Source organism: Pteropus medius, unplaced genomic scaffold, assembly GCF_902729225.1.
Source record: "Pteropus medius unplaced genomic scaffold, Ma_sr-lr_union100, whole genome shotgun sequence".
Classification (NCBI taxonomy): Eukaryota; Metazoa; Chordata; class Mammalia; order Chiroptera; family Pteropodidae; genus Pteropus; species Pteropus medius.
In genome coordinates this window covers 18,371,926-18,394,167 of record NW_024340692.1, presented here as the reverse complement: position 1 = coordinate 18,394,167, position 22,242 = coordinate 18,371,926, and the positions used below count along the sequence as shown (strand labels likewise).

General features: G+C 37.0%; 1 protein-coding gene across 2 annotated transcripts in view; it reads left to right on the top strand.

Annotated features, from left to right (window-relative positions):
- CEMIP2 (cell migration inducing hyaluronidase 2) overlaps positions 1 to 21,499 on the top strand; it is a 68,904-nt gene extending 47,405 nt beyond the window's left edge. The window contains exons 17-24 of one of the 2 annotated variants that reach the window (XM_039840147.1): positions 1,182 to 1,397; positions 4,911 to 5,119; positions 8,121 to 8,303; positions 10,792 to 11,011; positions 13,496 to 13,594; positions 16,574 to 16,728; positions 19,013 to 19,116; positions 19,464 to 21,499. In XM_039840147.1, coding sequence (XP_039696081.1) covers positions 1,182 to 1,397; positions 4,911 to 5,119; positions 8,121 to 8,303; positions 10,792 to 11,011; positions 13,496 to 13,594; positions 16,574 to 16,728; positions 19,013 to 19,116; positions 19,464 to 19,660 — 1,383 coding nt within the window. In that variant the 3' untranslated portion in view covers positions 19,661 to 21,499. The remainder of the gene's footprint in view (positions 1 to 1,181; positions 1,398 to 4,910; positions 5,120 to 8,120; positions 8,304 to 10,791; positions 11,012 to 13,495; positions 13,595 to 16,573; positions 16,729 to 19,012; positions 19,117 to 19,463) is intronic. The other variant, XM_039840076.1, reaches the window with a different exon arrangement.
- Positions 21,500 to 22,242: the final 743 nt, after the last annotated feature.

Below are 22,242 nucleotides of genomic sequence, written 5' to 3'. Positions count from 1 at the left end.
ACTGACATGGTCATACTGAAAATCAGTTTGTTAGATGTGGTATTTGTTGTAGAATTCTAGAGTTCCAACAGCCTTAAGAGAATCTGCAGTTATGTCCAGTGGTTCATCAGCCTAGAGTTCCCATTGGTAGTGAGGCTGTGGGAATAGTTCGTAAAGGGAGCAATTTGCCAAATTTCTTCTACCTTAAAAATGGAAAATATGCCCTAAATTTCTCATAGATAGAACCATGGGAGGTACAAGGGATAAAGAGGGGAAAGCCTAGAACTAAGAACCTAGAGCCACTTGTCCCAAACATCAATGATTTTCCATTGGGTTGCTTACCATTTAGATGTTCAGTTGATTTTAAAACATCCCAGGGTGACGAGTTCATAAAAGCATTTTAGAGGTGTATCTGCATGGTTAGAATAACATTATTACTTTACTACTAATAAGAAGCAGCTAAAGACTATAAAACATGTCACCTGTAGCCTGCTATGCAGCTGTGTGCTATGTGTTCAATAAAGGCTTCAAATGAACTCTTAACTGACATGAAAATTACTGAGCTGAGCTTGGTTTGTGTTCAGGAGAGAGAAAGTGACATATACTTTTCAGAAGATTCTAGTAAATTCAGTGGTCATCCAACCACATGAAGGCAACCTTTTGACTCTGTTTCAGTTTGGAACTGTACTTATTTTTTGATTGGGAGAGTCATAAGAACAAGGAACTAAAACATTTGGAACGAAGTAAAACTTCTAGCTAGAACTTACAGGTTTTTGTTCAATTGAGGTATAATCTGCATGCATAGAAATGCACAGATCTTAAGTGTAAAGTTTACACTTTTTAACAAACTATGACTGCTTAGTGAATTTTTCCACACTGTTCTAATTTCTCTTTCCACAGATAGTTTTGTCTGGAGAGCAAGTAATAGTTTTTAAGTAGGAAAAAGGGGAAACACGAAAGATAAAGTTTAACATTTGCTTCTTGAATTCCACAAGGCTTCAAGGATTTTCTCCCCACAAGCATGTCATAATTAATTGAAAACTTTGAGTGACTGGGTGCCATAGTTGACAGCTATGAACTGTGACGCAGAACTACTTTAACCATAAAGCAGTTGTAATGGATACGCAGCTGGATATTTGCAGAGCATGCTAAGATGGCAAGAGCCCTCATTTTGTGGTGTCCTTGTTTTCCATTGCTGTCAGGTCTCTCTGAATGTCTTCTTTGGAAAACGTGGCCCCTGGTTCGAAGATTGTGAGCTGGATGGTGATAAGAATTCCATATTCCATGACATTGATGGCTCTGTGACAGGATACAAGGATGCTTATGTGGGAAGAATTGACAATTACCTGATCCGCCATCCAAGCTGTGTAAATGTTACGAGATGGAATGCAGTGGTTTGCAGTGGGAACTATGCCCAGGTAACTATGGCCAGTGCATTATGAGGCCTGATTACTTACCAGCTCCTGACAGCACTGCTTCTGTGAGAAGCACTATTCAGCTCTTCAGGATGATCGATACTTTCCAAAGCATGAGTTTCTTTAGAAGAAAAAAAAAAAGGACAAATATTCATTAGGAACCGTGGACTCAGAGAATTTTATTTAAAGCGTCCCCACTCCAAACCAACTTAACAAATAGAAACTTGAGAACAAGAGGGGTGAGATGATTTATCCTTGGTTAAATATTGGAATATGGTTGGTGTGAGAACCCATATTTCTTGAGTCTTAGGCCAAGTTTTCTTGCCATACTATAGCTACGCCTGCAGAGAGGGAGATTTATTCTTTGATTTCAGGGTCATTAGCTCTACTAAATATGGAAGTCTAACTTTTGGGGCAGAATATCTGTCACATGGAAAGTGAGATAGGTGTTCCCAGAGGCAAAGCTGGGAATTGGAAATGAGTGGACAAGGAAGGAATCCAAGGGAAATTCTTCAGATTATATTTTGATATAATGTCTATGAAATTGTGAAGGGGATGATGTAGATTGGGAAACACTTCTTTGGAAGCATTAAGCTAGTGTGCATTTATTAACTGGATGCCTAGTATATGAGGATGGACTCATTTGAGAGATAGTATGTTAAGGGCACAGATGTCGGAGCCAGGCTGTCTAGATTTGAATCTTGCCTTTGTTATTTCCTTAAACATGAGTTGGGCAAGTTAATTAACTACTCTGTGCTGTGCACAAAGAGGATAATTCTAGATCCTCTCCTACAAACAAGGCTGGTTGTGAAGATAGAATGTATGACTACATGTAAAGCATTTAGCCTATGGCTTGGCAACATAGTGAAGTGCTTGCTGCAATTAGTATTATATGAGGGCAGAGCTCTAAGTTGCAATAATGATTTTGATAGTGATATTTGGGTAGATGGAGAGATTGCAGGTGGGGGTACCAGTTGCCCAGAATTTTGAAGGGAGCAGAATTTTATTACCATATTTTAGTCAACTAAATCATAGGCTCTAATAATAGACATCAAGGGAGATAAAAGAATAAAGGAAAAGGATAATTAGAGCATGGAGAGAAGGATTAGGGGAAGAACAAAGAATCTTCCAAGGGATATTAGACTCTGATAGTCCCACAGGCTTTCAGGAAAGAAGCCTTCCTTGTTGGCTTGCTGCTCAATGCTCTTATTTGTTGGGTGTTTTCTTCCTGGGGAAGGACCAGTCTTTGATGAAGTCCCTTTTCAGAGCTCTGGCTACTTTGCCCCTCAAGGGTGTGTTCCTCTGCTCCTGCTTTTCAACTTCTTGGGCCTCCTGAGTCGTATGTGGTTTATACCACCAAAGCCTTCTGTAGTAGAAGCTTCTTGGAGCAGAATTCTTCATTGCTCTTCTGATTTTGAATCAAGACTGCTAAAGAATGATATTTTTAAATTAAATAAAATAAACTTTAAAATGATTCTTATCTATAAGCAAGACAAAGGGCTTACGAGGGATAAGGACTGGGGAGCTTTTCTGGTTAATTTTAATGAAGTATTAGCTTTTTTGTTGTGAGATTTCTCATTCTCATGATGGGGAAAAAAAACAAAAAATACAAAACTATGCTTGCCTAAGTTACTATACTTGCCTAAGTGGGAGGACAAGAAATGAATGGAGAATTAACTATAGTAAAAAAAGAAAAGAATGTGGTTTAAAATGCAATTTCTTTTTTCCATTTTTTTTATTCTTAATTAGAATCACTCCCTAAAATTAAGTTGATACATCAATACTTAGGAAGCTGTAGAAATTCTAGAATTAAAACAAAAAGAAAAAGGTTTAATTCTTTTGTAGCTGTAGTTTTAGCTAACTTTCTTGCTAGTCATGTGTATTCAAAGGTGGTATGATTGTGTGTCTATCTTGAAAGTCGTATGTGCTCACTAATGAAACTTTATATTTTTGAATTATTATAAAGGAGTGTGTAAACTCTGTGGTTTCTACTGTATTTGAGACTATGAAACCCGATCCTTCTATCTTACAAACCAGGATGGTGGTAATCTTATTTTTATTTGAAGATGAAGAAAGAAACAAGTCATCTAATACTTCCCAGGAGGCTCTGGGAATGGTAGGACCACAGGTCGGAAATTTTCTCCAGAGAATTTGGAATTTGGGCTAGAAGCCCAGATCTGCAGCCATTTGTTGTTACTTGGGTAATGTATGATACAATGCGTTTTTAAGCAAAAGGTAGAAGCAGCTGGATCTCAAGACAGAAAAAACATTATTTAGCTATTTGTACATTTATTTTAATGGAATGTCTGATCTTTGCTGGCCCAAGGGATAAGGTGCTCAGGAAGAAAGGTGGTAACATAAGGAGAATTAAGGTTACATGTGCCACCTCAAATCTTTCTTGGATTTGGGAGAAGGTAAGACATATATACATACATACATTCATACATACATACATACATACATACACACACACACATATATTCTATTATACGTTGTATTTAACCTATGCTTATATAAACTATTATATAAACTATAATTACATAAATGTAAACACAAATAATACATATGCAAAATATAGTGAAGTATTTATTAAATATATATTTAAATGAAGATAATAGTCTCAAAATATATTTTTTCTATGTCTTTATTTTAAATCTTTAAGTGATGTCAGTAGAGAAGAGTATTATATTGAAGTAGTCAGATGTGAATGAGCGTTAAGAAGGTTTTCTGGCTCAAAGGATATGTAATTGGGGAATCAATACAGACAGAACTGTAGAAATGACCAAAAGAGAAAAATAGAGAAATGTGGATTCAACGCAGTATTCTGGAAATGTTTGAATACTTCTGGGAAATCGGCTATAGGATACTCATTTGTTTTAGGAAATTGTTTTGAGATTTGTTCTTTGGAGGATACATTAGGGGAGGTTTTATTTTGGCACAGCAGGGGGCTCAAGTGCCACTGGAAAAAAGTCAGGACTTTTAAATTTGTCTCAGTTTGATATGTTTTTCCAGTTTCGCAGAGTGCTTTCTAACCCCCTTTTTTTGAAGAGGTGAAAAATGACTTCTTGGGCTGATGTAGGTCATGGAAAATTGAAAGCCAAAACTCTGAGATATTTACATTTTCCATCTCTTGTTTTAGAGGAAAGTCTCTCATATTTGAGTGGAGGGTATCAGTTTTCACATTAATTTTCTAATTTCTTGTATGTGTATTCTTTAAATTGAGGGGTTTCTTTGACAGGCCACATATTCTGATGAATAAGCTGGCCCGTTGTGGTGGAAGCGATGATGATGATCTTGGCTAGCAGAGCGTGTGGTCGGTCTGTTTTTACCATTTCAGTTTAAAGCAGGCTTCACTGTAAGGGTGGCTTAGGATGAAGTTGGCTACTACTCAGTCTGGCACAGGTCACAGAATCTCTCTTTTGAAAGTAGAGAGACACTTGGTTTTGTGCTAGAAATGTTTGGTTAGCTTTTAAGTTTTCATGCTCTTCCCTTCAATTCTTAATTTCTTTTTTGTAGGTCTATGTGCAGGCGTGGGGCACTCAGAACCTGACCGTGACCATCGCACGAGATGAGTACCCATTCTACCCGATGGTGCTTCGGGGCATTACCCAGAAGACGACCTTTTCGCAGTACCAGCCTGTGATCATGCTGGAGAAGGGCTACACCGTCCACTGGAATGGGCCGGCACCAAAGTCTGTTTTTCTGTACCTCATAAACTTCAACAAGTATGTTTCCATTACTGTATTTCAAATAGTCGAGCAAGTAGGAATTTAGTGGGAAAAAATAACAACACATCTCCTTTGTAGCAAGTAAAAAATGCCGATTTCATGTACTTTGCTCTTCTTGTGGGGAGGCTGTATATTTTATGTGGGTGGAATTAAGAGAATATACAAATTGAATCTTTTCCTTTTAAAAGCAAATTTCTGTTTGTCTGTGGTCAAGGTATTGTATACAGAAAGCCATTTAACAATAAATTTTAATATAATCTGCTCAATACTTTAATTCCCCTTAGCTGGAATGGGAAGAAGTTTTATCTGGTGTTCCAACTGAACACTTGGTTACCTGGCAAATAAAAAGATTTTTGAGGACAAGTTTAGACTTGACATTAGAGAGTGGTAAGATTGATTACAAATGTCTGCTATGAGCAAGAGGTATAAGAGTTGTGGCATGAATATCAGGTGTTTGCCACTCCTGCCTGAAAGCATCTTTCTACCCTTGATTTCTCAGCTGTCCTAATAATATAACTTTCAGTCAAAGGCTCTATTTTACATTAATTTATTCAAGTGTTTACTTTGTGCCAGTGGATGTAATGATGAGTGAGAAAAGTACTTGCCCTCAGGAGCTCACAGTATACAAGTAGAAAAAAACCTCAAATAAATCAATAAACCAGTACTATTTTTTAGTGGACAAAGGATAGAGCAATTAATTTCTGCCTAAGAGAGATGGGCCAGGCAGAGCTGAGAAAGAGACACTAAGTGATCTCTCAAGTTATAAAAGCAATGGAGTTAGGAAGGGACTGATGGATGTGTGATGGGAGCATAGGGTGTGTTAGGGGAAGTGACAGGAGATGAAACAAAAGGAGGGATGGGACTCTTGAAAGGCAGAGTTCTATCTGTATATGTGTGATGGTTAACCCATGGGACCCCATGAAACTACTCAGATGTGTACCTGCAAAATTGAAATAGCCTAATTACCAGACTGGTCATAAAGCTCTGACATGTCAGAACTTGTGTAAAACACAAAATTGAAATTAACACAGGTGGGCATAGAGCATGCAGAAAGCCATTTCTAAGTATGTCACTTCCAGGGATCATGAACATCATGGTAGATGCTCGTATTCTAAGATGTGAGGTCTCTGGCACATGCTCTAAATGGAACCATTACTATTTTCCTAATACTTGCTGCTGCTTCTCTGTCTTTGCCGGAGAATCACACCTCTGCCTACTGATCAAACAAGCCAAACATTCCAGGACTCATCCTTAACTCTTCCTCCTCCCTCATCTCCCCATCCCATGAGTGACCAAACCTTGTTGGTTCTGTCTCTTTAATATTGTTCATCTCTCTCCACTTTCCATTCTCATTGTTTGTGGCTGAGTTCAGGCCATTATCATTTCTGGGTCCTATTGGTCTTCCCACTTCCAATCCTTAGTTCATGTTGTAGCCGGCGTAAGCTTTCTAAAAGCCAGTCGGTTATAATTACTCCCATCAGTGAGCTGCAGAGAAATCAGTGAAAGAGACAAACGATAATCAAAGAGGACTGTGGAGAAATATCAAAGAATGATCAGTAATACAAAAACTTATATCAGGCAGGTTATGGATTTGAGGCGAGGTATTGCAACCAAATGGTACGTAGAGTTCTGTAAGTATCACCCATAACTTTTGACAAATACTGAGCAGGTAAAAACATTTTCAAGTGAAAAGGGGCTGAACTCAGATGTTTCAAAAATCCAGATGGACTTGAAGTTCAGTCAAACTTTCCTTGTTTAATTAGCTAAAAGTTTATAAAAATTAATTACATCATGGGTGGAGGCAAGAGGAAGAGATGGACAGTCTTATTTTCCAAATTGAATATAATTACAGAAAGGTCATAGATTTTGTCATAGTGCCACTTCTAAAAATAACACTTTAGAAGTTTTAAAAGCTGTACTTATTAAACAAAATAAGAAAAATACAGAAAAACATAAAATTGAAATAACCTATAATAATTCTTCTAATCAGAGTGAGGTATTACAAACATTTATACTGTTCTCTCTTTCCACCCTCAAGGGTTTTCTGAGAAAAGAGATGTATCAAAATTTATTTAACTATTTCTTTCCCTCATGAACATTTAGGTATTCTTCCCCACCTCCACTTGCTATTGTAAATGATACTGCAGAGAACATATTTGGCCTGCATTTCTAATAATTCTTTAGTGGGATTACTGAGTGAAACCTGTGTGAATAATTTTAAGGCCTTGTTATATATTGTTTAAAAATCTTTTGAATGATTAAAAAGTTCTGGAAATGGATAGTGGTGCTGCTTGCATAACCTTGTGAATGTACTTAATACCCGTGAAGAGTTAAAATAGCTTAAATGATAAATTTTATATTACGTATATTTTACCACAATAAAAAAATGCCTCCCCCCCCCAAAGCAAATTATAAAAAGGGGGAAATATTTTTAATGGTTTTAAAAAATATTAATTTTATATCAAAAGACTTCAGGTAAGAAAAAACACTATGGCAATTTGGCAGTATGCATTAAAAGCTTTAAAATTACACGTACCTTTATATCTAGAAATTTTAACACTAGGTATTCATATTAATGTAATAATAAAAGATAACAATATGTTTATGAACAAAAAACATCATTTGGAAAGATTGTACCAGTGTCTCCTTTCACCATCAGTCTATTCGTGTTTCTTCCACCTTGTTACTTAATTTTATTATCTACTTGTAGTATCTAAGTGCGTTTTTTCCAATTCTATTCACATTCCCGGAAGTCTGGTTGAAACCAAGAAGTTGTTGCAAGCCATATTATTGTTAAAAATATGATAGGAGAAATGTGGGTAACACTTAAAGTTAGGTGATTTATTAGTATGTTAGGGCTCAGGACTTCCACTGTTGGGTAGTTCGGTGTACAGCAGACATCCGAGGAGAAAATCATGGCTAAACTTTACATATGTTGTAATGCTCAAAATATATTGGCTCGCATATGAATTCATTTTTAATTTTTTCTTCTTTATAGGAATGACTGGATTCGAGTTGGCCTCTGCTATCCACCAAACACAAATTTTCAGATTGCCTTTAGCTTTTTACAGCGGCATAATGGTTCGTTATCCAAAATGGAAGAGTATGAGCCTGTGAATTCACTGGAAGAGTTGCAGAGGAAGCAGTCTGAGAGGAAATTCTATTTTGACTCTGGCACAGGGTAATTCAGTGCAACCAATGAATGAGAATTATTGCTATTTTTCTTTAATGATGAAATTACTAGTTCTTGAGCCTAACAAAGAATAGACTATGATGTGACGGCCCTTTAGAAAAGCAGCTGATGTGGGTAATTCTCTGCTCATCACTATTAGAGGCTTAGAGGAGAACTAGAATGACTCATAATTATGGTTGGCAGTAGGAATTGAGTGAGGATGTTTCCCGTATGCCTATTAAGGCAATTTAGAGAGAGAAATTATCCTTGTCAAAAATCCCAGTAGGCCCAATTGAAAATTAAAACTGATTTTTTTCCCCCATAATAACACATAGGATGATTGTTTACATATGATATAGTTCATATTTCAAGGAAAGCTTATTTTTCTTTTTAATGCTATCTCTCAAGTTGACCTTGAGTTTTTAAAAATCACTGTATAACCGTGACATATTTGATTTCAACTTTCTCTAGGCTGCATCTTTCTACTTTTTAATTCTAATCCTGTTCAGCTGGGGTCCTGTTGGCTTTGTCTGCTCTTATCCAGTTACAGTCTCTCAGCCTTTGTATTATGGTAGGCTTGATCTCCTGTATTCTTCCATCAAGTAGCATGCTTCTTCAGTGGCCATTCCTTAAACTGATATGCCTACCATATGCAAGTTTCTAGGTACCATAAGACACTAATGTAAATAAGATATGTTTTTCTTGTGAATTCACAGTCCATTGAAGGATGTGAGCTTGGAAAGCAGGTAATGAGAGAGTGAAAGGTTTAAATGCTTAAAGTTCTGTAGTGAGATATGCAGTATCCCTTTTGAGGTAACTGAGACTATCAGCTTAGGGTAACCAGTAACATCCCAAGAGGGTGACACTGGGGTGAACTCTTGAGGAATGAGTAGGAGAAGATGGAAATAGAGATGGGTAAGGTGTCCCAAGAATAGTGTGGATAAGTTGCATGGAGGCATGGAAGAACGTGGCATGGCATGTTTGGGGAAAGACAAATGTTCAGAATGGGGAGACGGTGGCAAGTTTGATTAGAGAAATAAGATTGGAGTTCAATCAAGTGCCTTGTTAGCTTTTGAATAAGATGCAACTTATTTGCCCTCCAGCAGCTAGTATAATTAATCACCCTAAATCTTTTCTTGTCATGGTTGTCTTTGATTTTCAATTTCTAATTAGACTTAAACAACTACTTGGATTTTTACTTTATAGATCAGCAGTCTCTAAACTTTTTTGCCCTGGGGGCCATTACTCCTATGATAATTTAATGCCTGACGATCTGAGGTGTAGCTGAGGCGGTGATGCTAGTGCTGGGGAGCAGCTGCAAATACAGATGAAGCTTCGCTCACTCTCCTGCCACTCACCTGCTGTGCAGCCTGGCCCGGTTCCTAACAGGCTACAGGTCCGTGGCCCAGAGTTTGGGGACCCCTGCTATAGATGACAAAATTCCACATTTCCAGTTGATTTTTCACAAAAATAAATGAAACACCCAAATTTGTAAGGATGGTCTAGTGATCACAAATTAATGATTAAATGTGTAAAAACATGGGAAATGTTTCATCATCTGGGTATTTCTAGAATCCTTGGCCTTTGAGGCTCTAGTTCTTTTTAATTCTATTAACTTTGATGATTTTAATTCTATATCAAAAGGCCCATGACTAATCAGGTTCATGATATTCCTTATGTATATATTGTTAAAATTATTGGGCGCTGGGACAGTGGCTGATTTTTACCTCACAATTGCTACTTTGTATTGTTCATTGACCTCATATTAAAATGTGAATTCTTGATCTTCAATAATCAACTACATTTGATCAAGTCCTTTAGAATCTTGACTTCCTTGGGTTTAGAAGGACGAGGTCTGCTGACAGACGTTGGACTGCTGCCTGGAAGTTACTTTTTCATTCATCTTGGCAGTAGGAGAATAATTCAGAATCAGTGAGACTGTTCATTTCATTTGATTTTGGCCAAAGTATAGACAGAAGGACCCCAGGCTCATCTGCTCTTAGTAAACATCACAGGAATTGATTTGAGACCATATTTTGGTCTTAGCCAAACAAATCACAGTTGCTGTTTTTATTATTTTTTGCATGTTAAACCAAAATGATTTATAAGCCAAAAAAAAAAAAGAGAATAAAACACATTAATTTACTGAATTCTAAACTGAACACAAGTATAAAGTTTTCCAAGAAATATTTGAGCCAAGCCAAATTCTGTCCTCTCAAATCACCTACTGAACTAATTCAAACCAGAAATCAACTTTGTTATCTTCTAGAATGACTGAATCAGATTATCAAAATATTTTCTAGAGGAGTATTGCATTTATCCTAAGACCCTAAGGAGGATAGAAGGGAAACAGCTTTATTAGCTTTGTAATTTATTTTCCTTTTAAGGAAAAGTTACTTTATTGGAGCAATATCCCTTTTAGCCATGAGTTGTTTGAGGAATTTTTGTAAGTTTTTGAGAGTCAAACACCCAATAGATTGGTTTCTGTTTTGTGCAGGTTGCTGTTTTTGTATCTCAAAGCCCAAGGCCACAGGGATGGCCACAGTTACTGTTCATCTCAGGGATGCGAACGAGTCAAAATCCAGGCAATGACAGACTCAAAAGACATCAGTAACTGCATGGCCAAAGCATATCCCCAGTATTACAGAAAGCCATCAACCCTCAAGCGTATGCCAGCCATGCTCACAGGACTCTGTCAAGGCTGTGGAACCCGTCAGGTAAATGGGAAAGAAAAAGTAGGCTGTGATCTGAGAAAATATCAAAAGGTTTCTTTGCAATAGATGCATTTTTCTTTGAAACATCTGTGTTGCCAATTTATAAATATTGCAAAGTTCCTCCTGAATTTTTGCCCATTCTAGAATGTGATGCTTATAAGAAGCAGACTAGTCCAAAGTGAAATAAAAATACCTTCTCCCTGCGATACATTAGTTTACCCTGGATGACTGGATTAATTGATTGTCATCTTTTCTTTCTCAAGATGTGATTCTGTTGCAATATTGCTACTGGATTTACATGTCAGTGCTGTAGAAAAATACTTTGTTTTATTGGCAGTGTGAAATTTCTCTTCTGAAAATGCAACTCATATGGAAATTGTTTCTTTTTTTTTTTTAAGGCGGAAAGCCACTCTTAATTTTAAAGCATGTGCTATTACATTTACCTATAATTAAAAGTACAAACTGACTTTGGCTAGAAGTGAAATGCTTCTCCTGACATATTCTTATATTAGATGGTCTCCTTCTGGATCTTGAAAAAACATGGCAAGGAAAGTAAATCCAAAATATGGGCTAAAATTAGGCCTGGATTTCCGAAGGAAGTTAGATCAATTCTAAGTGAAAAAGAAGTGTAGAGTTAATTTATACTGCCCTGATTAATAGTTAATCTTTCCACAAACAAATATGGGTTAAGGGAAACTTCTCAAAATGTGATCTCCAGACCAGCAGCAACAGCATCATCTAGGAATTAATGAGAAATTGGAGTTCTTGGCCCCACCCTAGTCCTGCTGAATCGAATACTGGGGGTAGGCCCAGCAGTCTGTGCTTTAACAAGCCTGCAGGTGACTCTGATAAACGTCTACATTTGAGTTTCACTGGGCTAGAGGATTTTTTTTGAAGAGTTGCCACAGAAATTCATACTGCCTATTAATATGGAGGAAACCTCTAAATCTTATTATTCTAAGTGATTTTGGAAAACAAAAATTCTTCCGCTGTATAAATTCTTTGTTTCTAATTTTTCTCATTTGTTTCTGCCCATTGGTGGCAGTAGAACAGGGAGAAGAAGATGGATTTATATTTCTTATTATGATCTATCTATGATAAGCATCATCATGCAACTCACTGTCACAGTTTCGGTCTCATATTCCTGTGCTACCTCTATTCTCCAATTCAACTAAAACAAAAGACAAACAAAAAAACATTCACATGAAGTTTGTATGTGTCCTTACCTGTTCAATGTAGTTTTGGCAGTTAAAAGTAACATTTAAAAATAATCTTTGTAGGGAACTAAATTCTCCAGCATAATTCTCAAGCCGAATTTAAGAAAGTCCTTTATTACTGGAAAGATTTTATATGATTTATAATAAAAATTAGAATAAATATTATACTTTATAAAAATAATTTAATCATCACTGGACGTATTGTAGGCCTATCTTGTTAAATGGGTCCATGCATTAGAGTTTAGCATTCCTTATTCTTTGCACTTGAAGCGTTGATTTGAATTTATTTTTTAAAAATGTATTGAATACTTTGTGTAGTTGCAAAGAATTTGAAGCATCTGGGACCATCACTTTTATACTTAGAAATTTGTGGAGAAATTTGGTTTTGAATATCAAAAACCAACACATACATTTTAGTAGTAAAATTCACATGAATTTTTCACTCCAAACCTGAGACTTAAAAGGAAAGTCCAGCTTTGGAATGCTTAGGATCATGATTTACTTGCTCTTGCAATGAAATTGTTGACATCCATTTTTAAGGACATACACTTGAAGTGCTACATTGTTTGAGAGTGGAGAGTGCTTGTGAATGAGAAGAGAGCCTTTAGGGAGGAGGTAGGAGAGGGGATTAGGAGACTGGGAGTGATTTGGAGGAGTAGAAGGAAACAGAGAAGGGCATTTTGGGGAGAGAACAGCATCTGTAAAGGTAGAATGTTAAGGAAGGAGGTAAAGCACTTGTGGGAGCTGACCTGTCTGTTGAATGTTATGGGACAAAGGGGCCTATATATCAGGCATGGCTTGATTTAGGGGACATTTGATAGGTCAGGTAGAGGAATTTAGACTTGGCGAACACAAGCCTACTAAAAAGGTTTTAAAAGGGTACTCCTTGTCCTCTATATTTCTTTTCTCAGTCTTGGAGTGACTGAATACTGACTCAATAACTGGTCTATAAAACCTTTAAAAAGAGTTGTGACTGTTTTTGCATAAAATATTTACAAAGACCTAAATATAAACCATTTAGTCTTTTGTAGAATTGATTTTAACAAGATTGCAATTATTTGAAAGTGGGATTGTTCTAGAAAAGGAGAAATGAGAAACACACTTCTTGTGTTAATCCTATATCAAAAATGGAATTCCAGGTCATGAAAAATGTGCAAAATATTCAGGAAAAAAAAAAACCTACTGGGTTTGATATAATTGAGTTTATTTTGAGGCACTCTTTTGGAGGAAGATGCAGTTGACATAAATATGTCACTTCTTCCCTTTTTAGGTGGTGTTTACTAGTGATCCTCATAAAAGCTACCTCCCCGTGCAATTCCAGTCACCCAGTAAAGCAGAGACTAAGCGTGGAGACCTGTCTGTCATCTCTGTAAGTACCATCTGGCATGTGTACTGCCTCAGCTGCTCACTTTTACATTTCATCCTGGTGACATGAATCATCTCTGGCAACAGTCACTTGTTTGTAATCACATTTTGGTTATTGGTAGCAAGCAATAGAGGTATAAATACCTCCTAAACATTTGCATTTTTAAATAAATTAGGTAATATACTAAAACATTTTTTTCCTCAGTAGACTGTTTATTGATTACTTTCAGATAAATGTTAAAATTTATTCACATTATTTTTACTTTATTAATAGTGTTACAGATAACCCAGATTTTTATTTCAATAAGAGAAAAGGCATCTTTGGTTAAAAAAATAATTGCCACACGTAGTCAAAATATAGTAAACTATGCTTAACTTTGGTTTTTGAAACTTAGAAGTGCTGCCAAGTTGATTGTTTAAAAATTTAAGGTTTAAAATTTTTCCCTGGCCTTTTATTTGGGAGTTGCCTGGCTCCCACTTTTCTGGATGAAGAAAAAGATACAAAGTGCTAGTTTAGGTGGGTTAATAGAAATATAGGCCTGAGCCTCAGTGTCAATCCTAGAATTTAGGCTAAGAGCCAAACTAGCCAGTGGTAACCAGCTCTTGGCATGTGGCCTGTCCAAAATCAGGTTGACCTGAGTATCACCATATAAAGAGTTCTTTGGGTAACAGGTATCTAGCCACTCAACTATTTCCAGCCAGGGCCTGGGCCCAGTCTCACATAGTCTGTTTAGGAGCACAGGGTTTTGTTTTGTTTTGTTTTGAAAGTGGTGGGCAGCACAATCACAAATCCACATAAACATGGAAAAAATGAAATCTTACCCATTCTTTCTTTCCCATTTTTTTTTTTTTGTCACAAAATTCACCATCTCATCTATTTTTAAGTGTACAGTTCAGTGGTATGCGGTACATTCACGTTGTACAGCCATCATCACCTTCCATCTCCAAGACGTAAATCTGACTTTTTAGCAACTCTGCATTAAGAATATCCTCACTTAAGGATGGGGTTGTGAAATGGGGAGTTATTAATCAACAGGCATGAAGTTCAATTGAGTAAGATGCATAAGCTCTCGATATCCGCTGTACAACATGGTCTCTGTAGTCACTAGTAATGTATTATTGTGCACTCAAAGTTTGTTAAGAGGATAGGTCTCATGTTAAAAAAAAAAACAAAAAACAAACAAACAAAAAAAACCTTAAGAATAAATAGACTATCCCTACTTAAATGTAACTCAAAGATTTCTCAAGTATATATTTATACCTATTGCCCTATGTTAGCAATCGTTCATTTTGTAGTATGTTTATGAGGTAATTTTATTGACATGAGATTTGTTAACTGAACATCTTCATGCAGTCAGCTGCATAAAGAAGCTGACCCCAGCCTGCTAGCTTGGTATCTGGTGGCAGTCACTTGTATAAGAGAAGCAAGTGTTGGCTGCTCACTGCTAAAACCCATGCACTAGATAAAAAAAAAAATTGTAATTGAAATATAATTGACATGTAATATTGCATTGTTTCATGTATACAACATAATGATTCTACATAGTGATACACCTTATGATGTGATCACCATGGTGTATCTAATAACTATCTGTCACTGTACAATGTTATTACGATATTATTGACTATATTTCCTGTGCTGTGTGCTCACTAGATAATTAAGGAAGATATTATTTTGTCTAAAACATCTCGAGCAGGCTGTGCACCAGAGTTAGAAGACATTGTTTAACCCTATTGCTGTACCAGTGCCTGGGATCCTAGAAATGTCATAGAACACAGTGTTTTGTCATATTTACTTCCAACACTTTTCACATGCATTACTTGAAGAGTCTTTGTTAGGACATGGCATTATTTTATTTATTTTTTAAGGGAAGTTTTGTGTTCCCTTTAAGCCATAGGATTTTTGAGGGAGGGGTACTTTTCAAGAGGACAGTTTGAGTGTGTTGAGGATCATTTTATATTTTTTCTCAAATGCATCTCAATATTAAGTATTTGGATTTTTAATAATAAGAGAATTACTTCCAATCTTTCCAAATATAAAATGGCACTGTACTCCAAGCATTTCCAGAATCATCCTCTGGATTAGAGCAATTTAAACACAGCTAAAAGGCCATTTTGATTCCTGGGAGATTAGTAGTGATTAGAAATAAAATTTAAATATAATTTCCTCTAGCAAGGGCAAGTGTAGTGGTGACAGTATTTCTCTTTTGTTAGCTTTTAGTGTAGTTTATAATTTTACACATTTTAACCAGAAACAGTGCCTATGGCTTACATTAGTGTTGAATCATTTGTCAGTCTAATAAGTTTTTTTTCTTTCTTTTTGGCTGAGGAATTAATGATATTTGGATATGTCTGGCATTCTTTTTTCTTGAAAAGGTTTCAAACCATTAATTTAAAGAGGCCGACTGGGAATTATATGGTAGAGTAATATACTTGTACCTTAATATAGTAGTAATACGTTGTGGCTTACATCCTAGTAAAATTACCACTTTTCCATTTTGATTTTAAAGAACAGCTATACATGGAACAAAGGAGATGAAGCAATCTGGCTCCTCTGATGTTCCAAACCTAAATTCTAATGTGTATTTAAATTATATTTTTTCTCAAGCATTGTGACAATAAGTGTGCTGAGCTGCAATATGGAGAAGAGGCCGCCACCTGATTGCTAAGTTACAAAGCTTTGACCGTGATGGGAGAGTGTGTGTGTAAGAATGAAGGTGCAGAGAGTCACCCTGCTCAGCCAAGTGCAGGCTGCCATGCCATGCTCAGAACATCTTAGCCAGTCAGTAAAGTGCACTTGAGGCAAAGTCTGTAAGAGCACAGCACAGTTTCAAATACTGGCAGAAAAAGTAAACGGGTATACAATTTGAATCCTGGGTATAATGTGATTCGTGGGCTTAGAAGGCAGAGGAGAGGTGCTAGAAAGGTTCATTATCCTGGAATAGTGAAACGATGACAGCTCAAGACATTTTTGTGTTCTCAGGTCAATGGCACTGACTTTACCTTCCGAAGTGCAGGTGTCCTTCTCCTTGTTGTGGATGCCTGCAGTGTTCCCTTCCAGTTGACCAAAAACAGGTTTTTTCCCCTCGCTGAAGTCAGTCTCATGGATGAGTATTTAAGAACAGGCATCCCGCCAAGGTAGGTGAAACTCGCTCTGCAGAGGAGCAAGCCATGTTAAAAGTTACACCTGGTTCACTCTAAGCTTGGTTTGTTTACCGGCCCTTGTACTCCGTGGACATTTAGGACTCTTGAACGGTTTTCATTTCTTCCCCATCTCAGATTGATGCCTGCGTGCTCTAAGCTGCATATCAGTGTAAACCTCTGCTTGCCAACAGTGAGAACTTGGAAGCTAGAAGAGTTTGGAAATGGTGGGAAGGCTCTAAGAAGGAGAAAAGCTCCATTTTGGAACATTACTATCCTACTTTTTAGTATTAAGTTGCTCTACATTGTACTCAACTCTCTCAGAAAGCTCATTACCATTTTAAAGCAATTTTATAGACATTTTTACCTTTGTAGCCATCGGTCCCACTGATTGATTGACCCTCAGGCAGTTTTGTGCTATGACTATGGTATATGAAGTCATCACCTGGGTCACTTGGAAGTGACTAAGAAGGAGTAAATTGATTTTTAAGTGAATGAGTGTGTGGTCTCTCTTTTAAGAGCCCTAGACTAATTAGTTTTTCTTTGTTAGTCTCTGAAGAAAGGTGCACAGGAGAGAAATCTCTTTTTTTTATGTTGGTCAGACCCTGCCTGGGGGCAAGGAGATGAATTCAGACTCTTTTCTGCTCCTTTGGCTTCGGACATCGTTGAATGAGGTCGCTAAGGGAAGGACATACACTTCCCAGGGGTTAAAGACCCATCTACCTTTTGAACCATAATCAGTCGATCTGATCACTTATGTTCTTTACACATTATAGACCCAGATCTCAATAAGTCCCATAAAGTCATTGGATTATTTGAATGTCATATTCAGTATATACGAATAGTTCTATCTTCTGGTTTAAGACACTTGTAGGGAATTCTTTTCCAAGGCCTCAGTCTTTTTTAAGGATTTTAGGATTTTTCCTAATGTTGAAAAGATATGCTCTTACTCCACCTAAAACAGTCCAGGGCATAAAGCTCACCACAAATATTTCTTGCAGATACCCTATAGATTTATAAGTAAAAACCAACTCATTAAAAAGTCACTAGTTTGTTTCTAGGAAGAGGCTGCAAAAAAGGCTTTTGAGATACTTGTAGTGCTGTTTCTTGGTCTGGGTGCTGGTTACACAACTACGTTTAATTTGCAAAAATCTAATGTGGTGTACACTTAGGAATACTATTCTGTTTATATGTTGTATTTAACGAAGTGTTAGGAAGTTAAGGGGCAGCTGACGACTTCTAGGGACACTGGGCACGTGTGAGGATGTTGGGGGTGAGGGAGACCTGTAAGTGATCTCATGGGATGAGCCTGTGTTGTTGTGACCCATTGAGGAAGGTCAGGCCTACAGGGTTACTATGGTCAGACCTCCGGTCTGAATCTGAATTGAGTCATCAGTGCTTTAGAAAGAATTCAACAAAAATTCACACACACCAATCTAAAACTTAAGAATTTTAATAAGAAATGTCAAGACCTGTATTAAGAAAATAAAATGAAAGGATATATAGAAGAGTTGAATAAAAGGAGAGACTCTTCCTATTTCTGGATGGAAAAATTAATGTTGGAAAGATGTCACTTCACCTAAATTAAAACAAATTTAATACATTTCCATCAGTGTCCCAATAGGTTACTTTTCTGTTGTACTTCACAGATGACACTGAAGTTCATCCGGAAGAATAAATGTGGGAGAATAATAAAATACAATTTTTAAGTAATCACAATAATACAAGGGACCTATTTTGTCAGATAGTAAAATAAACCATGAAGCCATACTTATTAAGCCAGCATAGTACTGGCAGAGGAGAGAGAATCCACAAACAGATCTGAGTATATATATTGATGTGCTGCATAATAAAGATGAAAATTTAAACCAAACCACGGGGAAACAGATTTTATTTTCTATTTAGAGTTGATGTTTATTTATTTATTTCATAAATAGAAACATAGAACATCTGAAAACATACAAAACCAACCTCCCCTGTTATAATACTTCATTCCATGAAAGAGCTGTGTCCCAAAGCCAACTACTAGGTCAGCTGTCCTAAATGACATTTGTTTTCCCTACTTATGGAGACCCCCTTGTAATAGCAACATAAGTTCGAAGTGGGGAAGGGAAATGAGAACTTGTAACAGCAAGGATTAGACGACACTTGGGTTCTTTTGGTTTTGTTTGAGTTCTGTGCTTATTTAGTATTTCTATACTGTATTCAGTTCAGAAAGGAAACCAATAAATACATGCTAAATGATTGAAATTTGCTATGATTTTCTAATTTTTACATACAGATCTGTCGTTTTGTTGAGCACAAGAGGAGAAATAAAGCATTTGAATATTTCAGATTCATTAGTACCTCTGGGATTAGCCAAACCAGCTCATCTTTATAACAAAGGTTTGTATTTGTATTCTTCTAAGAAATTCTTACAAGGCCAGCAACACATGCATTTTTATGGCAGAATGTAGCTACCGGACCATTTTTATGAGCTTGTTTTTCTAGAGTAGGTCTCATGAAGATAAATTCTAAATAAGGAGACAGTGTTAGAGGAAGTGTGTTGGGATGTGGTTTGTTATTTGAAGAACGAGGTGGGTGGTTAAGAGTTCATTTGCTAACGTAAGGAAGTGTAGTTTTTTGTTTTGTTTTGTTTTATAGCTGTCTTTGTTTTGCTTACCTCCGACATTACCTTGCCTAGAACTGGTAGATGTCCAAATTGAACTTTCTGGGTTTGTTTTTTTTTTCAGGGAGTACCATATTTTTGGGATTCAGCGGAAACTCTAAACCATCATGGACTAAGCTATTGACCAGTCCTGCTGGACAGGGCCTTGGGCTGCTGGAACAGTTTATACCTTTGCAGCTGGAGGAATATGCTTGTCACAGAGCTGGCACTGTCCGTAGAAGAGACCTGGAGCTATTCAAGCAAACTTCAAAAGCACATTAGAGACTAACTGTAACTTAAGTGCTGGGGGGAAAAAATGTGAACTAACTTATTTAATTTATGGCATTTTTAAATGACACTGTTAACCCAACGGAACCATTTTCCTGTTTGATACAGAAAGAGAGAAAAGAGTTTAAAGCGATAGCTTGAATACCAGCTCATGCACCTTCTAGTTGTACAAATGTTAAAGAATTTATTTGTATTTGTTAGGCTGGTATATTTAGAGGGCAGTTCTCTTATTCCTCACTTTCCACCTCAGTGTTTTGTAGTGACCATAAACAGTGCTTCACCTTTTATATTATAGGATGTCGTGCAGTGGGGTCAGGTGGGGGCTTCTGAGAGTCAGCCTGAGTCCTTGAGAGGACCAGCTCTCGGAGCATCTTGGATACTTGAAGTCTAATACTCATTTGTGTCGTTGACTTGAGGTTAGCAGTACCTTGGGTGGCTGGCACGTTCATTGATGCCTTGAGCCCTGGTTCTGGGCAGCCTTTGAGAGTTTTTTAATGCTACCGAATGATAGAGTTTAAAGTGGCAACTCAGGCCCAGCTCATGCCCTTTCTTTTGCCTGGACATGTGCTATTTTTATTCATTTGTATATTGATTCCTTTTAAGGGTTCAGCTTTCCAACAGGAAGTACATTGGGACAAAAGGGCTTTAGGGATTAGACATCCCTTTAATCTGTAACCATTGGGCAAAAATTTGACCTGCACCAAGGTCTGAGGTTGTTGGGACCATTTTTGCAGCTTTAATCCTTAACCTGTTTTGACTGTATCTGTATATTGGTGTTTAACATGCAGAGCTGAGCTGAATATTTACTTTTTTTTTTTTGAAAAAGAAGCAGGCCGTTTTCCTGAACCGTAAACTCAAGTCATTTCAACTTGCACAAAGGAAGTCTGTTCTTAGAGTTGCTCCTGCACCTGAGTTTTTTGTTGTTTTTGCTTATAGATTTTTTTAAAAAACTTTTCTGCTCAACATCCTGCCAAGAAAATTGCAGAAAGCTTAATGATACCCCAAAATATTTTAATTCAGGGGGAGAAAAAAGGGAGTCTTTTAAGGGCCAGATCATAGAAGGAACATTCAGAAACGAACATCTTTATAGCCTTAGAGGAGTCGTTCTTAATTAAATTGTTAGAGACAATTAAAAAATGGTGCCGTGACACCCTATTCCCTTTCACTGGGTGCATGCATCTCCTGCCAATGAGGACTGCAAGTGGCGGAAGGAGATTGGCTCCTGGCCCAGGTTATCACCACGGAAAGAATAAAGAAGCATCAAAATGCCTTTCTTTACCTTTTTGTAAACCCACAATTCATGAAGTGTAGTGGAGGGATGGCCGCAGCGAGATAGTAGGAAGTGCATTCAGGCTGACTCTGGCAATGAATACAAATTCACTTTCCTCTACCAGGAGCTACAGCTGATGGCCTGTCTCTTGTGTCCAGGAGAAACTGCAGAGCAGCTCTGTGACTTCTGTTCCTTTACAAAATATGCTACCTCAAAGTACTACCGATAAACTTTTCTAACTGTACGTGCTCTTCCTAAGGGCACACATCTTAATCAAAGTTTAGGGTTTTTTGTTGATGATGATGTTTGTTATTTTTTGTATATTGATGAATGAGATCTTACCTATTAAATATATTATTGGATCATGGTTCCTGAAGGTGATTAAAGTCTGTATGTGTGTTTATGACTTAAATATTTTTTTTTATGTGTGTTTATTAGAGTTTGGCTCTTTAAAGATTTGGAGAGGATGTGTAATCATTTCAAAGCACTCAGTTTTTCTGATTTATATGCTAATTATCAGGGCCTAAGTTAAATAAAAATATGTGTGCCTGTGTTTTTATAAATGTGTGTGACTATGTATCTAGCAAACAGTCAATCATTCTATCATTTTTAATTTCCATACTCCAACTGTAAAGAAGTTATTGGCAGAAATGAGGAAGGGAAACGGTCCAAGAAGTGGATTTTTTAAGACTAAGCTTCAAAATGGTAGGGACCCTATTCTCAGAGGTTCTCAACCTTGGCTGCACATTGGGATCACTTGGGTGCTTTAAAAAATAGGGAGGCCTTGGCCCCATCCTCATCCCCTGCATTTGAGTTTAATTGTTGTGGGGTGCAGCCTGGGCACTGGAATTTTTTTAAAGCTCTCCGGATGATTCTTGTATATAGCCAGGTTTAGGAACCCACTGCACTAATATAATAGGCCCACTGTTTAACTTCAGTCTATAATTTTTTTGTGACAAACACAAAATGATGTTTATCTATTATTTTTATTTGCAATTCCTGTATTATTTACAGAACTCCCAGCCCTAAACAATGCATTTCACTATTGTCTTAACAGAACTTTTTAATACAATTTTTAATCCTTAATTGTCTCATTGTTAAATTGATCATCTAAGCTAACACACAATTCAGGCAATTGGGAGATAGCAATCTGTTTTATTTACTGAGAAAATATATTCGAAGGTGATTTCTAAGTTTGTCAGCATTTTCCATCAGGCGAGGCAGTTGGTTGAACTCCAGAAATGTGGCCATTCACAAATCAGTCCCCTGATGATAAACAGAGGGGCTTCTCATATGTCAGTGACTC